Source organism: Heliangelus exortis, chromosome 17, assembly GCF_036169615.1.
Source record: "Heliangelus exortis chromosome 17, bHelExo1.hap1, whole genome shotgun sequence".
In the NCBI taxonomy this organism is placed as follows: domain Eukaryota; kingdom Metazoa; phylum Chordata; class Aves; order Apodiformes; family Trochilidae; genus Heliangelus; species Heliangelus exortis.
Genome location: NC_092438.1, coordinates 15,256,867 through 15,275,481, shown reverse-complemented (window position 1 = coordinate 15,275,481; position 18,615 = coordinate 15,256,867). Strand labels below are relative to the sequence as shown.

The window sequence follows — 18,615 nt, the reverse complement described above, 5'->3', positions numbered from 1 at the left end:
AGCCCACTGATTTTCACCCTGGTTGTTTTTGCATTCCAGACACATTCCTGTACTCCCCACTAATAAGTCTGAGCCCAAGGGAAGTTTGAAATGTAATTGTCTGGTTATTGACACCAAGGCTGAGAATGTTTGTGCAAAGGATGAAGAAATCAAATATGGGACAGGAGCTCTGCTGCAAGAGCTGGTTGGTGGGGGCTGAATCTGAAGCAGGCTGCCAGGTTTGGTCCAAATGCAGAGAGTAATAATAATAATAATAATAATAGCTGGTACAGAGAATATTGAAAACTGGGAACAGCAGAAATGCTGTTTTTTCACTCACACCCACTTTGTCACTTGAAAGACTGATACTTGTTTGTCTGCTGATGGTGTTAGTATCTCCTGCAGTCATAAAACTAGGTTTGTGTCAGCAGTAGGTAAAGACTTTTTTTCCTCCTTTAATATGAGGACAAACTTGTTTGATGCAAGGGGAGCACATCAGCAGACTTGGATTCGGAGATTCTTTTGGTTTCACTGTGTGTTACTTAATCTCTTTTACACTTGGTAGACTTAGTGCCATGACATAAGGATGGTCAAGCAAATCCATGAAGTAACAAGTGACAAATCTCATTCATTTCACCAGGCACTTTACCATTTGGACGCATGGAAGAATTCTTTACCTATATTTTATGGGCATTTTTCTTCTAAGTTATGGTGGCTCTGACATGTTACATTAGTTGGGGATGCAGGAGTTGCTAAGCTAGATGGTGATGCAGCATTTGAAGCACAAGACCAGAGGGAGCGTGGTTTGAGTCTTGGCACTCTTTGCTGTAATGCCTCCTGACCCTGGGGTTTGGCTTTGAGTGATGGGAGGAAGACCCTCAACAGCCACTTGTGTGGCAAAAAGTTTGTTCTCTGTCCATGTAGCTGGCTGGGTGGGTCATCTCCCTCCCCTCCTGCCTCTTGGGTTGTGCTCCAGCAGTGAGAGCTGCAGCTTCCCCGCCTGCCCAGCCAGACAGGGGCTAAGAGGGGACTCTTCTGCTTTGCAGCTTCCCATGAGCATTTCTGTGGGGTTGCTGCACCAAGAGGGTCAAAGCCAGTCCTCAGCAGGCTTCTTTGCCTTGTCACCCCTACAAATCAACAGTGTGGGTTCAGTGCCACGGTCTCTGGTGGGTTCAGTGCTGTGGTCTCTGGTGGGTTCAGTGCTGTGGTCTCTGGTGGGTTCAGTGCCACGGTCTCTGGTGGGTTCAGTGCCACGGTCTCTGGTGGGTTCAGTGCCACGGTCTCTGGTGGGTTCAGTGCCACGGTCTCTGTGGCATTGTGCTGGGACAAGGGGCTGTCTGAATATTACACGGGGAGGAAATGGAAGGAATTTCAGACCCATTTTGTCTGTGTGAACAAACATAGCTCTGGAAGGATTTGCTTTTTAACTTTGTTTTGCCGCTTTCAAATTCTTTTTATTCTGGGGAGGGATTGTTTGTTTAATATTTTACTGAAGGGAGGGGAAATAAACTGAGAAGATGATACTCTGTGAGACACAACACTCAGCAGTGGCTCTTAAATTGATCTTTTGTGCCAGAAACACTGCAGAGCACTCTGTGGTTGACATTTGCCAGTGAAATTAAAAATAGAGCCATATAGTGATGCCTACTTAGGTGGTGGCTGCTCTTAATATTTCTTCTTCCACCTTACCACTGTTTACACTACTGCTAGGAATTGTTATGCTATAAGTGCCTCCTGCAGCAGTTTTATTTGCATTAGTTTTATTTTTCAGTACTGAATTAGTAACCATTTAAAACTGTCAACCACATGTAAACAAGTGGTGCATAAGTTATGAGTAGCAACTTACCTGAAATTCCAATTGCCTGCTGGTATTGCACCAGGCACCATGCTGGGGAAATAGTGAAATGACTGCGTTCAGAATTGCAACATCATTTCTATTTATCTGTTTTCTTGTAGCCTATTTGAATAAATATCTTGATGCTTTCCCAGTTCCCCCAGCTGGTGATGCTGGTGGGGTTGCTGGGTTCCTGGGTTGCTGCTCTGGCTCTGCTCCAGGCTGCCTGCCAGGTGAGGAGCAAGGTTCTTGCAGGCTGTGTAGGAGCTCTGCCTGCTCACCAGGTAGCTCTTCAGTTCTGACCAGAGAGCTTGGACAGCGGAGAAAAAAAAAAAATACCGTTATTGACTGATTTAACAAAAATAAAACTGATTTAACAAACATTTGATCCAAACATTAGTTCTTCTAACCATGCTAGTAGGCTCTGATGCTGGATGAAAAAAGCTTCTTTTTTTACTTGACATCAAAAACTGGTACAGAGATGTAGTTGAAAAGATTAATATAATCTTATTTTAAGGCAGGAATTATCTCTGATATGCAAATTTATTTCGTTTGATTTCATCCCTTAAAGACAAATCTTTTATGTTCTCTGAGTATGACTTAACCTAATCAGTTAATGAAGCATTGCTCCAGGTAACATCAGTGAATGTATTTAAGTAAAAATTCACAAAACATTCTCACTGGAGAAAAATTCTGTCCTGTTCTTTGCAATTAAATATTGAGGGTTAATAGCAGAGTGCAGGCATCATCTTCATGAAGATGTTCCAGTGCAAAGAAATGGGTGTGGAGAGGAGCTGGGCAAAGCTTGTAGTGAAGCTGAATGGGAGAACCAGGGCTGTGCAATTCCTAAAGCCCTGCCAGTCCTTCTCAAAGGATTACTTTCATTTACTTACTGCTTTCTGGAAGAGGAAGAGGTGATGAGGATGATGCTGGGAGGCAAGCCAACACTGAGAAAAGGTTAAATTCTTATCAGTGTGATGGACAGCTGAAAACACACACCTTAGTTTTCTTCTCTGTGGTGACAAGGATGTCCAAGGTGATACATTTTTGCTTTTACTTCAGTGACAATGTGGGTGCTTGCTGGGGATTTTCAATATTACCTGTTTGGTTGCTTGGAAGAAAAGAATTCTGAAAACTGCTGCTGTCAGTGTGGGCTCTGGTTTTTTACCTTTCAAATGTTAGACTGTGACTTTAACCATGAGCAACCAAAAACTGTTCCCCGGGCAGAACCCACCAGCTCATGGTCGGTTTATGTGCACTTCTTATTTTATTTAGGGTCATCTGGGGGTCTGTAGAGAGCAGTGGAGTTGTAGAATGCTGTGTGAGGGCATAATTAGCTGTAGGATTGCCCTGGCTTCAGTAAAATGCTGATTTAGCATGTCAACCCCAGACTACCTGCGTTATGCAAGAGGGAAAGAATATGCCTGATTGTTGTCCTGTCAACACAAAGAGGTTGCACCAGTATAACAAAATAGACTTCTGAAGTCTTGTTTAAATTGGTGCATGCTCTTGTCTGGATTCTATTTAAAAAATGTTAGTTCTGAGAGTCACAATAGCTCGAGCAGTTACCAAGAGCTGGAGCAGGCTCTGGTTGCATCAGGCTATTGTTTTTAACTGGAATCCTTTCATGCATCCTGCACGTTTGCTATTCATCATTTCTAAAATAGTACTAAAAAATATTGGTGGCATCTTCTGGTCCTCAGTAAGATTTCCTAGGTAGGATTTCTACTAAATTTGTAACAGCTTTAAACCTAGTCATGCTTTCTAAATTTAAAATTAATAAATTCTTATTCCTGATAGCCCATAGCTGACAAAACTTCCACTTGGAGCCTCTCTCTATTCAACTTACTAAATTTCTCCTGTGCCTGGCTCTGCTGGCCCAGCTCTCCATAGTTCCTGAGGTATGCCAGCCAGTATGTGGGCAGAAGAAAATTTAATATATAGGAGGTCTTTCTGGAATACCTGTGGCTTTGTATAGTTGTTCCTGTCTAGAGGAAGGGAATTTTTCTTAAATCCTCATCTACCCAGAGATCTGTTTTGTAATGCTGCTGTTAAAAGAGATCATTTGAAGTCTTTGCCTTGGAGATAGCCCCTGTGCTATTTTCTGATCTTCTGTGTTTCCCTCCCACGGTACAATGTCGTTTCAAGTTGGAAACACTTTGTTATTTATAATAAAAGGAAGTTTTGAAAGTGTTTGCTACATACCCCCAAGGGATCATTGCACTGTGAGTGATCTGGGATGTCAGAACTTCCCAGGGGTGCAGATCCACCAGGGAAACCTTGGCAGGTGCTTGATCCAAAGTGTGGAGTAAGAGACTCCATGGGAAGGTGCTCCCAGAGGCTTCCTCCCTCATCATGTTACCATGGCCTGGCCTCTGGCAGAGGCAGAACAGAAGTACAGGGATGCACAGAATGCAGAAGCTTTGCAGAGAACCCCCTGGGTCTCAGTGCTTGGTCCTGTGTTGGTAAAATGGGGGGCAGGCAGAGATTCAGGTTGGTTACTGCCCTGGCCATCTGGTTGTGAACAGGGAGGTCCTGACTTGTCAGGTCTGGAGGGGGAAAAGCCAAGCTCGTGCTTGGTTTTGTGTTGTTCAAAACATTAATTTTCTCTCATCATGCTTATTCCTTCTCAGGTATTAAAAGTAACACAATGGGCAAAGGGATAGTCAATAAATGTGAAAAATAATGCCAATATGATAGCAACAGATGCATTTGCAGGCAGGTAACCCCATGATGGCATTTGTTGTCACAAAGATAATAGGGAGACCAAGACTGCAGGAGAGTTCCTAGGAGTGTGCAGTATGAGAAGAAGCCAGATGGTATCTGTACCAGTTAATCCCAAATATCCTAGATTGGGAATTAGGCTTGCATTTTGCTTTACATACAGGAACATCATATATTTCTTATGTTTTGTGAGGAATCCTTAGGACAGAGATGTTCTTTTATCTGCAGCACATCACTAAACTTACCCAACTTCAAGCTTCCCATGTAGACCCACACGATTTTCCCTGGCAGGACTGAAAACCTCCTGGGTTTGCTTTTGGACTCAAACCTCCTTCTCTTTCCTGCTGAGGTGTCAAGCTGTGAGCTGTAGTGAGTGAAAAAGGAGCTCAAAGCTTAAGAATCACCCCAGGGAATGGGCTCATCTGCCATTCACTTTCAGGCTGTGGTTGGTCCTGCAGAGGCACTGGCAAAGCTGGTCAAGCAGAGAGTAAATAAGGGCAGATATAAATCCCAGGAGATTCTCTCCAGGAGAGAATTAGGCTCACTCATCAGCCCTTTTCATTTTCCCAGTTTAGTTGAAAAAAAAAACAAATATAAATGTAAAATATAATATGTAATAAATAATAAATACAAATATATAAGAAATAAGTATTATATGTATTATATATTTCTTTTATATATAATAAATATATATTATATGTAATAATATATATAAAATTGCCAAGCCAACAGGGGTAGCTAAACATCGGTGTTTGAGCTGCATGTCTGTGCTGGATTTCCCTAAGTCTTCCTCTCCCCCTTGGTTTTTGTTTGTTTTTAAATCCCACACAGGTGAGAAGACAGTAAAAGAGATGGAAGGAGCATACACCAGCAGCCTGCCCCTTTATTTCTGCATTTCAGCTATAAATGTAGATTGTGGGTTTGGGTACAGGATTCCCCACTTCAAGCTGGCAGCTGTTGAACACCCAAACCACGTTGTTGATCAGTGTTTTCCAAGCCTGCTGTTGTCTGATCACATCTGAGCCTTTTGCTAAACAAAAGAGGCATCAGAAAACCAGAGGGTTTCATAACCCAGAAGATGCCTCTGGTTTCTCTGGCTCTTTGCAGTTCAGGTTTGGAGATCACAAAGATAGGTTTGGGGTTCTGTTTTTTGGAACTTCTTTTTTGTTTTCAGCCTCCAAAGTTCTGTTTCTTGTTATCATTGGTTCTGTTTTCCAGAGACCTACGATAACAAGTTGGCTCAAATTCCCATCCTAATTAGCCACAGGAAATGTTGTTCCATACATTCCAAGTGTTTTTCCAGGTAGGCTGGTTTGTTAGGATCCAGGCCTTTGGGGTTATGTGCTTTTGTTTGCACTGAGCTGAAGTGGTTTCTGTGGGTTAGAGGAGACCTGCTTCATCAGAAAGGCAGCTTTGTAGGTTCCAAAAAAGTACTTTTTTTTCTGAAGTGATCCAGTGTTGCCTTGCAGTGGGAATGACAGAAAATGCCTGTTGATGTGCTTTTTGGTTTTCATCTATATTGCTGAAATATCTGGAAAGAAAAGAAGCTGAAATTCATAACTACAGCAGAACAATTATTGAGAGTATTTTTAGGGCTTTTAAAAACAAAAAAAAAAACCCAAAGCAAAAAAAACCCTCTATTTTTTTCAAGTGTCATTCAATATAGCCATTTACCAGACTGATAGGATGAGTCGTGTCTGACTTTCTTGGCACTTCCACTGCTATTTTTCAGGAAGGATGGATATCATCATGTGTGGGGGTTTAGATTTTATTCAATAATGTTGAAGCATTCAGCAAAGCACTGTGGTGTATCGTGTTGTGTGCTGAGGGAGAGGGTCAGGCTGCCCCTGGTACCTGGAAGAAGGAGAGAGAGAAAAAAGAGAAGTAATTCTCAGTGATGCTGGGGGAGTTAGCTAACAGAATAAAGTGAAGGTCCATTTGCTGTGTAGTTATGGAAATGTGTTCTGTTCCTTTCTGCAAATCCAGTTGAGTTTATCTGGGGAGGCAGTGAAAAACGTGAAGGTCCAGAAGAATTAAAAATGAGGGAACTGAGAGTTTGTAGTGAGACCCAAGGAAAAGCAGTGCCCTGGGGGGATGTGTGGGGTGGGAGCTGTCACAGCCTTGCAGCTGGGGTAAGGAATAACCATCAAGGCAAAATACAAAAGGCAAAACTCCTGCCTTTCCCAAGGAGTGAGGGACAACAGCACTCTTGTAGGTGCTGTGCCCAGTGCTGTGTTTTGGTCAGGAAATCAGGTGCAGGCTGTTTGGCCCTGCTGGCACTGCTTTCCACTCTGGGAGCAGCTTGCTGGAAACATGCTGGAAAAGCTGCTCCTCTTGCAGATAAAAGATCAAGCTAATAACTCCTCATCCTGGGCACGATGCCCTGGGAGGGAGCCTGGAAGGTTCTGCTTGGCAGCTCTGCCCAGCATGGGTGGCTCCTGCTTCTGTGGGAGAAGGTGCTGGGAGCTCTTGTGCCTAAATTTCTGGAATCCTGGAGATGTACTTGAGTCAGAGTGACTTCATTGAGCTGTGATGTAAAAGGGGTCCCAGAGTGCAGCATTTCCACTCCCCCAGCTATTTCAGTTCCATTGACTGGGAGATGCTGTGCAGGGCTGTCCCAGCCCTTGGATGATCCAGTTTGTATTTACCAGATGCTGCTGTAGGGTAAGGACATTGCTCTGAGCTTTGGCTTCTCTCTTCACTTCTACTGGTTAAGTAGTTACTTAAGTTTAGGAATCTTTTGACAAAATATGATTGTAAAATAGGAAGAAATTTACAATATAAGCAACAACTTATATTTAAAGCTGCACACTTGTTGGCACTATGTTCAGCTTGGTTACTGGGTACTTCTGGATTTTATTTTGTTTTCCCATTTTCAGGTTTGCTCTCTAGTGAAATAAAACCAAAGCTTCTGTCCTTCAGTTTCAGACATTTATGTATTTTGAAGCAATGTTTTGTGCTCTAGTTGTGTATTGTGGGATGTCAGATGTCACATTACATTCCTGAAATTGCTGTTATTAATTTATTTTACAGAGCAAGTCAGTCTAGTGACATCGTAGAGCAATGTATTTTATTGTATGAGAAAACCTAACTGTAGATCTCCCTTTCCTGGGAATAGCAGTGGCTGATTACCAGTATTTTTGCTCCCAGATCTTTAAAAGGCATGGAGAAAACTTTTTATTGTCCTTCTGAAAGAGAAGACAGGAGCTGACTGGTTGCAGAGAAGCATAACCCAAAAGGCAGTGCCCACCCATCAGTTTAGAAGGAGCTAAAGCCATTCCTGAACTCCAAAGCTTGTTTTATGAGCTTGCTGTACCTATAGGAGTTCTATCAGAGTTAGATAGAAGGAGGCATTAAATTACTGAAAGAAAACAGCCAATGTTGTTCATCCCATCAGGCTCTGACAGGTGACTGAAGTGACTTTCTAGCTGGCCCTCGTGGGAGTGACAGTCACCATGGTTCTCGGGATGAAACAGTTTCCATGCAAATTCTGATTTTCTGAAATTGCTGAAATAGAGGTTGTGAAAACAGAGCTCGATCACTTTTGTCAATGTATAGGTAATTATTTGGAAAGAAATAGGAATAAAGCATGTGGATGCCAAGGGAAATGAGAGCGAGTAAATAGTGGGGAGCTGTTAATACAAAGCTATTTGGTAAAAAGGTCATGATTAAGACAATTTGGATCTTACTCCCTCAGCACAAGGAGTGTTACTGGCCTTAGAGAAAGAGAAAGTTGTACTGCAACTAAAAAGGTGAGGGGATTCATGGGGGGAGGAAGGGGAATATCTAATGGGATTATATTTTTATATAATAAAAATATAAAAATAACCTTTTTCTCTTCATTTCTTCTCCTGAGCCCCTGACTTTGCATTCAGCTAGTGAGTTCCCACTAAACATGTGCTGTCATTCCACTGGATATTCGTTTCTCTGGGTCAGGTTTCAGATGACCCAGTTTGATAACACTTCTTGGTTAGGGGATGTGGTGGGGACATAATAAAGACATTTTTATAGTCCTTGGTGCTGACAACCAATCATCTGAGCCAACTTTAAGCCCAGTGGGATGAGGAGTGTGTGATGCAAAATGTGGGAGCAGCGTCTGCGTGTTGGGGTTTGTCACGGGTGGGAAGGACACGGGTGGACAGGGCTGGGGAGCTGCAGCCCACTGTGGGTTTCAGGTTGGGGTGAGGGTGGATTCTGCTTTCCCAAACATGTTTTCAGTTACTGGCATACTGTAACTTTTTCCCTTATTCCTTGGTTTGAAGCTCAAATTGGAGATAATTTTACTGTACACAACAGATTGATGAAACAGTTATGTTCTACAGCACAGTGGGACAAAAAATGTGCCTTTTCAAAAGTACAAAAAACCAAAGAAAATATGTTTGTTTAGGAAAAAAATAGAGGAATAATAGGAGTGGTAAGATAATCCTGTTGCTTTAAGGTAGCTTTTTAAAATAGTAGTAGTAAGGTTAATGCTCCAGCTTTTACCACAGTAAGCATCTAGTTGTAAGCTGATTCTGGTGAATTCCTTAAGTGACAGCCCCATCAATATAAGTTTTAAAGAGACAGCCCCACATCTGGAAGCCAGCATCAGCTCAGGATTTTATTAAGTGGCACTGCCAAATAAAATCCAGGCAGTGAACAATATAAAAATAAAGGTTGGCTGTAGCTTAGCACCTCCAATGGGTGAGCCAGCACTCCGGAGTTGTGTAGGAGCACTGGAGCTTTCCCAGCAGCTTCTGAGCCCAAGGTTGGACTGGTCAGTGTGGATGTGAGGTTCTGTGTTGTTGTAGAAGTGTTCAGGAGCTTAAGTTAGTGGTGAAATAAACAAAGAAACTGCAGAATTGCTATGAGTGTGTCTAAGTTATTTTTAGTGGAAAGCTTACAAGGTACCTTCTGTGTTACATATTACAGATGAGAAGTTTTACAGAGTATGATTTTCTGTCTGGAAAAGAAGGTTATAAGAGGATGACCTTATCATAAGGAAGAGAAACCTGCCCTCTGCTAAGGGCTGCAACTTGACATATTTATTTCCATCCTCTGGATGGGGGCAATCCAGTGCAGTCAATGGCTGCAGTTTGGCTGCAACTGGGTGACAAGTGTCAGAAAAAGGGAGGGGGGGGATGATGCCCAACTGACCCAAATAAAACCAGCAGCCACCATGGGGGAATCATAGAATCATAGAATCATAGAATCATAGAATCCTAGGGGTTGGAAGGGACCTCGAAAGATCATCTAGTCCAACCCCCCCTGCCAGAGCAGGGCCACCTAGAGTACATCGCCTAGGAACGTGTCCAGGCGGGTTTTGAATGTCTCCAGTGAAGGAGACTCCACAACCCCCCTGGGCAGCCTGTTCCAGGGCTCCGTCACCCTTACAGTAAAAAAATTCTTTCTGATATTCAACTTGAACCTCCTATGCTCCAACTTACACCCATTACCCCTTGTCCTATCACTGGTCACCATAGAGAAAAGCCTAGCTCCATCTCCCTGACACTCACCCCTTACATATTTGAAAACATTGATGAGGTCACCCCTCAGTCTCCTTTTCTCCAAACTAAAGAGACCCAGCTCCCTCAGCCTTTCCTCATAAGGGAGATGCTCCACTCCCTTAATCATCTTAGTAACTCTGCGCTGGACTCTTTCAAGCACTTCCCTGTCCTTCTTGAACTGAGGGGAGGCTCAGGCACTAAGGGGTTGGCTACAGAATCATGCAGGACAGCAGCCTCTGGTACCACAAAAGAACAAGTTCTGTAAGCTGATGACCCCCAATGCTTTTTGGAGCCCATCAGTGCCCTTCCATGCTGAGTGGGAGATTTCTCATACAGTGGCAATAAAATCAGCTCATTTGGATTCAGAAAGCAGGATGATTGGTAGCTCCTTCTTAGTCTTTGTGCCTAGAAATAGCCCAGAACACCATGACACAAAGTTTCAGGGAAGTAAAATAAGCCATATTCTAAACAAAATTCAGATCTTTTTTTCTTTGAACAGGTTTTTGATACAGCTCAGCTTGATACAACGTGGTATTTGCCAGCCTGGTCTTTAGTATTGGATCTGCTTTCCAATTATGCTTCAATTCATACAACAGTTGCAGAGAGCCTGTGTGGGTGTACATGTGAGGGAGATTGATTTTGTTCTTTAAAAATGTGAAGTCTGCACTAAGGAAGAAAACCCATCAGAACTGTGAGCACTTAAACGCCATTTCCTTTCTCTGTGTGCTCATAGCATTAAGCAACCTTCACGACATCTCTCTGACAAATGGAGTGTGCAAGTGAAGGAATACATGCTGCTTTTTCAGAAGCAGGATATTAACACAGATACCACTGCAGCACAGGCTGCAAATCCTTTCCAGAAGCAAAGAGTTAATGTGGGAGCCTCAGATTGCAACTTGGAAGCGAATGCATAAGGTCTGAGCTCTGTTTTCATAAGTCCATGAATGAAAATGGAATAAAGAAAGCACGTGTCAGCCCTGGCTGGGGCTGTGTGTTAGAGTGGTCTCTGGTGTCTGGGACAGCAGATGTTAGGTGATCCTAATTGCCACCACTTTGCACAGAGCATCTTTATTTTCCTGGTGGTTGTTCCCAGCCACTGTCTTTTTTTTCTTCTTTTTTTTTCTTTTTTTTTTTTTTCTTTTTTTTTTCTTTCTTTCTTTTTTTTTCCTTTCTTTCTTTTTTCCTTTCTTTTTTTTTTTTTTTTTTTTTTTTGGGGGGGGTGTGTGCACTGTATTTCTGACTGTGACCCCCATGGTGCTTTCAGTTACTGTATTTCATAGCCAAGAACTCTAAAGGAGTGTTTTGTCTTTCTGTGGTTCTGACTGGGTTTTTTTTTGTTTGTTTTTTTCTTTCCTGTAGGTTTGAAGACCTATCTGATCTCTGGTCACAAGGTGAAGGAGCCCCAGTGCAGCTGTTCCCAAGTCTTGCTACCTGGCTTGGAGCCTGGAGATGGAGCTGGGCTCCAGGGAGCATCATCAGCTGAGAGCACCAGTGACTTGACAAAGCCTCTCAAACATGCAGAAAAATCTAAGGTGAGTTCTTGTCTCAATGCCCAGCAGCATAGATCTCAACTTGTGCAAACCAGAGAGAGATGTGTGGGTGGGGAAACCTTACAGGTTTTTTTATCCACTGCTTTATTTATTTGCTTATTGATATATGTGTGTGTGTATACACATATAGTGACAAAACATCATTTGAGGGACAAAAAAAAATCACTAAATAAAAGGCCTCACCAGTTGATAAGAAATCCTTAAAGAAAGGTGAATGCTTTTTAAAGTTTTCACTTTGTTATTTATGTGTGGCCCTGCAGAGGTACAGATGTGACAGTAAGGGGCAGAACCTCCTTTATTTCACATTCTGAAGGAAGAAGAACATATCCAGTGGGACAGTATATTACTGAACTATCTTCCCTTGGAGTGGAGCAGAGAAAGGAGGGATTTAAGCAGTCAAACTGAGGGTGCTGCTCTGAGAGGAAGCAGCAAAGCAAGCTGCAACCAGAGGACTGTGAAACTACAGCACTCCACAGGACTGACCTGCCAGCCTCTAGGATTTAATGACATTTGTTACCTGTTAACATGTGCTGTTAGAATGAGTCAAGTCCAAAATGAAGTGTGTTGGTAAGGCTCAGCTGTGGTGAGTTTTCTAAGCCATGGGCTGACTTAGCTTGCCAAGGGCAGGTGCAGATGTACCACTCTTTCTAAGCAATGTGCAGGAATGGTGCTTCCCCACAAGACTTTGACTGCCCACCCCCTGATTTTTCTGCTCCAGGACCATCTTGGCTGGGTGTTTATTACTTTTAAATGCTGTACAGAGGTCTTCATAGTGCAAATGTGGCTATTTGAGTAAATGAAGGAGAAGCTAAAAGCAGTTGCTTCAGAAGAGCATCTAGGACAAGTGCCAGCTCAGTTTCAGTCTTCTTGGATACCCCGTATACTCCTGTGCTGAAGCTATTGCTTCACCTTGGTGCTTACAGCTGCCTGGATTTATTCATCACCAGGAGCACTGCAGATCTGGCCAGTGATTTCCTACAGAGCTTCACAACTTTGCTGAACATTATGTGCCCACCTTACCCAGGATAGACTGCTGGAGTGAATTTTGAGTGACCCCAAAGTCAGCTTTCTGGGCAGTCTGCTAAACATCTGTGTAACACGAGCCACAGAGTGTGTCTGAATGCTTGTAGCACAGTGATGGGGCAGTTGTGTGAATGCTGAGCACTTCCTTAGAAATGTGTTCTGTGGCTGTGGTTGCAGACCAGGTGTGCAAATAATTTAAAATAAAATTAAAAATATATGTGTATATAAATATATATGTATATTTTAAAATCCCACAAAAACAACGGTGTAGTTTCATCACAGATCATCCACAATTTTTGAAAAGGAATATGTTTGTTTTTTACAGGTTTTTCTCTTGTTATTTTTAATTTTTCTTTTTTAAAGCCTGCAGCTTGCTGGTGGGGTCTGGAGATAATAATTTGCAAAAGAATCATGACTTACACACTAACTGTTTTAAATACAAAGCTGTAAACAGTGTCAGTGTAGGAGGAGATGACTCCAGCTCTGCAAAAAAGACTTAAGTAGGAGGGGCAAAATTGCAGGCAAGTTGAAATATTTTTGTTTTAAATGGAATAAGGGGCCATATTAGATGCAAAGGATGACTTTCACATTTCGAGCTTGAACGGATGTTCTAGCAGACAAGATCTGTTAAGGAAAGTCAGGAAGGAGATTGCAACAGTAATTGATCCATGAAATGGATTGTATTTCCTCCTCCAGTGTATCTGGAGTTCATTTAACTGCAAACCTTTTTGCATTATGGCTATCAATAAGATACATGCTCCTAATTAAAATGGTGAAGACAGAGGCTTAAAAAAACCATAAGTAAATCTGTAATAGCTGATTTTTATTTTTTTTTAATGAAAACACTGTAACCTGCTTAACTGGTTTGGTATCAGTTTTTCTCTATCGTGTTTTATAAATCCCTTGCTTGACAGGGAATTATAAGCTGCTGTAAAAATGTTTTAATCATCTTTTGGTATGAGAACAGAAAGCACTTTTGCTTGTCTTGGTGTTTGCTGGCAGTACATTAATGTATTATTCATCATGATGAGGTCACACACACTGAGCTTGTGTGAATGGCTTCAATAGAGAGTGGAGTTCATGATGTTGACTTGAGCACATGGGGTAAGTCAGATGGACTTCTGCCTCTTCTCAAAAGGCTGGGCTTCTTTTCTGAGATTTTTGCCTTCTGGTTTAACCTCAGGAGCTAAACATTTGAGATGGTCTTGCTGATTTAATAACAAGAGGGTATTTTCTTTATTCTTTGCTATTCTTTGGGTGTTTTATCACCACTAGTAATAAGGTTGTTTTAAAAGGGTGAAGTACAACATTTGAGGTCCCTTACAAAATGCATCACCTGCAACTAGTACAGGTCCTGATGTTTTTACTTTCTGAGTTTCCTGTAATGCTTGCTGGGTGTTTGGCTTCAACGATGTACAACAGCCTGAGCTCTGCTGTCTCTGAGCACTATCTGAAAAAGTCTTTCCCTTTATTAATTTCAGATTTGTTGTTTTCCATTTCCCTCTACTGTTCATGATACATCATGGTGTTTTATGTTTGGTGTTTTGTTTTTTTTTTAATTTTGCTGCATTTTGTGCTGAGATTTTGCTCAGAATGCCATTCAGATTCCTTTGCAGGCAGTTTTTAAACAAGAAAATGGCACTTTTCTCACTAAAGAGTATTTCATTCTTCTTGGGGAGGAGATTCTTCAGTAGCACACCGTGATTATAGTGTATCTGTGATCTTACACTAGTAAAGCTTTCCTGGATTAGATTTAGCTTCAGTAATCCAGAAAATCTGTGATTTATATTTTAAATGATGCATTCAGTTCCAGGCAAATTTTGCTCCCAGCTTCCCATTCTGTAGCTTTGTTTACCTTTTAACCATGCCGTGAGTATCCAAGTGGACTGAATTATAAATTGCATAATATTACAAGGACACCATAATGTTCCTGGCTAATATTTTTGTCTCATTGCAGCCTTGCCCTTCCTGTAGTACCACCCTTGCTCCCCACTGCGATGTCAGCATAGATGAAGGAGCTATCCAGAATGGCTGTCAGGATGAGCATAAAAACAGTACGAAGGTAATTTAAGTATTTATCACTTCCCTTCTTTTCCCTTATTTCTCTGCCTCAGTTAGCTTTCTCATTTGTGCATTGCTGATCCTTTAAGCTCTTAAGCAGCAGAACTGATTTTCATTTTGAGTGGTTGTGGTTTACAATTTAGTTGAGCACACACACCCCTCTGCTTTTCAAAATAATTCGTAATTTTACAGGCTCAGTTTGATCCTGAAAAGGACCTAAAATGTGGAGTCATTAAATTTTACAGAGGCTACACAAAGGAAGAGGCACAAATAATACTACCATGCTCTCCATACCTTACACCAGCTGGCTGTGTGTCACCTCGCCACAAGTTACACCTGTGTCTTGCCAGTGTCTCCTGCATCAGAGCTGTAAGACAGTTGTCCCTGTTCATGCTCACAGCTGAAATTCACAGCCTTGAAGTCAGTTCACATCCTTTTTCTGACTGACAAATACAAAATCTTACATATTCAGTTGCTGCTTCCAAGATTGCTTTCCTTGCCTGCTGCTCAGACATTCTTGCTGAAGCCACCCACTTCCTCTACACCACCAGGCAGTGCCTATTTCTTGTCATGCTTGTCAGCTCTGCAGCTTCTCTGCTCTGCCTGTCGCTCTCTCACCCCTTCCTGAGAATATTAAGCCCCTGCCTAAATGCAGACTAAATACCAGTGCTCTTCACCCTGCTGTTATATTTTCAAATAAGTTGAATGCTTTTCCACGTTCAGAGATGCCTCTCTGCTTCTTCACACCTCTCTTTGCAACTCTTCTTGATTTAGAGCTAATGGAGAAGCCTGCCAGCACTTACTCTGCTGGTGACATAGTGCATTCAGCTGTGTTTGGCCCTCTGCCTCCATTTGACCTGTTGTGCTCTTGTGCTTAAATTGCAAGCTCAGAAGCAGGGGCTTCCTTTCTGGGCTGGAATGGTTTCTAACGCAGCAGAGCGTGTGCTGTGCCAGGGTTCCTAGGAAACAACCCAAGGAAAAAAAAAATAAAAATAGTAATCTCTTCAGCTCTGAGGGAGATAGAGCGGGGTGGCCAGCAGGTACTGGTCTCAGAACAGCATGAAATCTTTGAGAGAAAACACTGTGGGAGATGTGCCCAGGCTGCCAAGATGGTATGTGTGAGATGCTTCTTCCCCAGGCTGCTTCTGCCCACGTGCCAGGGATCTCCAGGAACCAACTGCAAACAGAGATTTTCCTTGGCTACCGACTGCCTTGTGTCATAGATTGTCCTCATTGGAATTATCTTTTACATTTCTTCCTATTACATATGTATTATCTTCATCTGCATTAATCAGCAAGTCATCTACCCTTGCTTAGAAGAGGGCTGTACAGTGCTGAATAAAATGTCTAATTTCACTGGCAGAAAGGTGCTAGTGGAGGTCAGATCACATGTTGTCCTTTGATTTCCTTTAGTTATTGCTAAGTCAAAAATTGAGCAAGTAAGTGGCTATCCTGTAAATCTGGGATGCCTCTTGAACTGAAATAGTAAAGAACAGCCATGAACACAAATTTGCTCTGGCATTTGATTTCCAGCTCTTCATTGCAGACTCTGCCTTCTTGGGAGGAAGAGCCATGAGGAGTTCCTCCTACCCATTTGTGGAGTTGATTCCCTGTTGTGGCCCTGCAGCACTCCTGTTTTTAATGACATGAATGATATTAACCGTGTCCTTGGACCTTCATGGGTCCCAACAGCCTCTGGAGCCTGTTTCTTGGTGAGAGGGAAGTGTCACACGGGGCATCCAACCTCTGAGTGCTCCATCAGCCCAGTACAGCCTCTTGCCAGCAGAAACCACAGTGACATTGGACTTAACAACATTTCATAAACAGGGATTTTCTCCTTACTCACAAGCAGTTTCACACTCTGATCCCTTCCTGTTAAGATTAACAGAGTGGAGACAGCACAGGAAAGCCTTGAGCTGACTGAAGGGAAGAATTTTCTTAGGGATTTCAGCCTTTGCCAAGGAGTGGAAGAGAAAAGGCTAAGAGAAGCCCATGCTGACCTTGTCTGAAAGAACAGAAATTTTCACTGTGTTCTCCAGATGAGCTTTCTGGATAGACAGGGAAAGCAAACAGTGCACATGGGTCTGTAGCTTTTACTTGAGCTGCTTATAGCAAATACTCAGTTACCAAACAGTGAAGACCCTTCACTCCTAACAACTCATTGGTTGGGTCACTTTGGTTCAGACCCCATCACAAAGCCAGCAAGGTTCCCCTGGCACTGCAGGACATGTCCTGCTCTGTAGCCATATTCCCTCTGAGCAGGCTGGAATAACCTCTTAGGGCTGCAGGAGGACTTGTCCTGAAGCTGCTGGATGTTTTCCCTTAGAGAAGAAACTGGTGACCTTTTTTGTGAAAACTTCTTGTGCCTCTGGCTTACCAGGAGAGCTCCTTTCTATCCTGTGCAAGTGGCTCTTCTGCCCAAGGGGTTTGGGTCTGCTTGTGCTGAGATCACCTTTCTCTGCTGTTGATTATGTTCTTTAGCCAAACACTGGCAGCACCCCAAGGTAACCACTGAATTTCCTATTCTCCTTGGTCAGCTGCTCTCACTGGGCTGTGAACACCTGCAAGCTGCCTGAACAACTGAGCTGGAAGCTTTCATCTCCTGGCTCCCAGCACAGGGCTGGAGGACTCACAGCTCCATCAGGGCAGCCCTTGGGGTGGGCATCTTGTGTCCCTCCTGGATGGGAGGAAGGAAGGGGAAGCACAGCTCACCTTCCTCCTGCTTTTCCTGTAGCTCCAGGGAGCCATTCCAGCACTCCTCATTATAACTGCACCTCTTGAGGACTTGGCAGTGGGGGAGAGCCAAGCCTGAGTGCTTGCTGACCCTTCCCTGCACAAGGTGAAGTTCTCCTGCTGCTCCATTAATCTTGTACCCTCACTGGTTGTGTCTCCACTTTTCTTTCTACCTGCCTGTATTCATTTGCCTCATTTGCTTTACAGGAGAGATGCTCAAAGAGGTTTGAATTAATTTTGCACGGGCAGCCAGAAACCAGATGTATTCCTCACTTTAACTAAGTTGATTTTACAATCTAAGTAACATATTTCAGTGCATGGTTGGGATGGTGATGATATTTATTCTATGTATTTATGGTCACTGTGGTGGCATCCAAGAATAGACTTCTGGAGGAGCTTGTCACTTCTGTACAGGCAGAAATGAAGAAACTTCTGTCGTGAGTGGGTTTCAGGATGAGGATAAATGATACATGATAAATGACAAGACAGAGAGGGGGAGATGAACATTCCAATATGCTAAGTTTGATATATGTTTGCAGTTGAAAATGATCCTGACTAGCTGCAGTTCATTTTTGTTCTAACCATATTTACTGATCTAACTTTTTTTGGAATTGCTTCAGTGCATATTGGTCTAGGTCAAAGGAAATGTAAAAGCAGGAACTTCAGGTTCCATGGAAATAAAATAATTTTAGATTGAAAGTAATTTGTGTTCTCAAATGAATAAAAGCAGAATTGATACTGCTGTGTACCTAAGCTGTTTTGCAAGCTGGTGTCCAAATTTAAAAATACAATATTAATACAGAGGCAAAAGAAAATGAGAAAGAAGTAGATCTTGGCAAAGGAAATGTAGTTTTATTTGCAGGCTAAATTTTTGTGGAATGGTGAGACATACAAAAGGGCTTTTTAGGTAGGAGAAAGGAAAGCAGCAGGGCTGGAATGGTCAGTGGAAGGATCAGCAAGGGCTGACAGGGTGAGTTGTCTCATGACCCGTGGAAAGATGGCACAGTTTAAGTAGGTATTTTAAAAGCTTTTTTTTAGAGGAGTCTTGACCTTAAGATGAGTGAATGAAATTTGGGTTTGTGGTTGATCTTCAATGCTTGCTTGAAAATGTACTTTTTCTGCACCATGGAAATTGGTACATAAGAAGAAAAAAGACACCACCATGCATTTACAGAGATGTGAATGGTTTCAAGGCAGGTGGAGATGTCTTTGACAGGATCAGATG

General features: G+C 42.6%; 1 protein-coding gene across 1 annotated transcript in view; it reads left to right on the top strand.

The window, feature by feature from the left end:
- Positions 1-18,615, top strand: part of ADCY9 (adenylate cyclase 9) — a 72,905-nt gene that overhangs the window by 28,942 nt on the left and 25,348 nt on the right. Inside the window, exons 2-3 of the mRNA XM_071761182.1 lie at positions 11,383-11,555; positions 14,554-14,658. Of these exons, the coding sequence (XP_071617283.1) occupies positions 11,383-11,555; positions 14,554-14,658 (278 nt within the window). The remainder of the gene's footprint in view (positions 1-11,382; positions 11,556-14,553; positions 14,659-18,615) is intronic.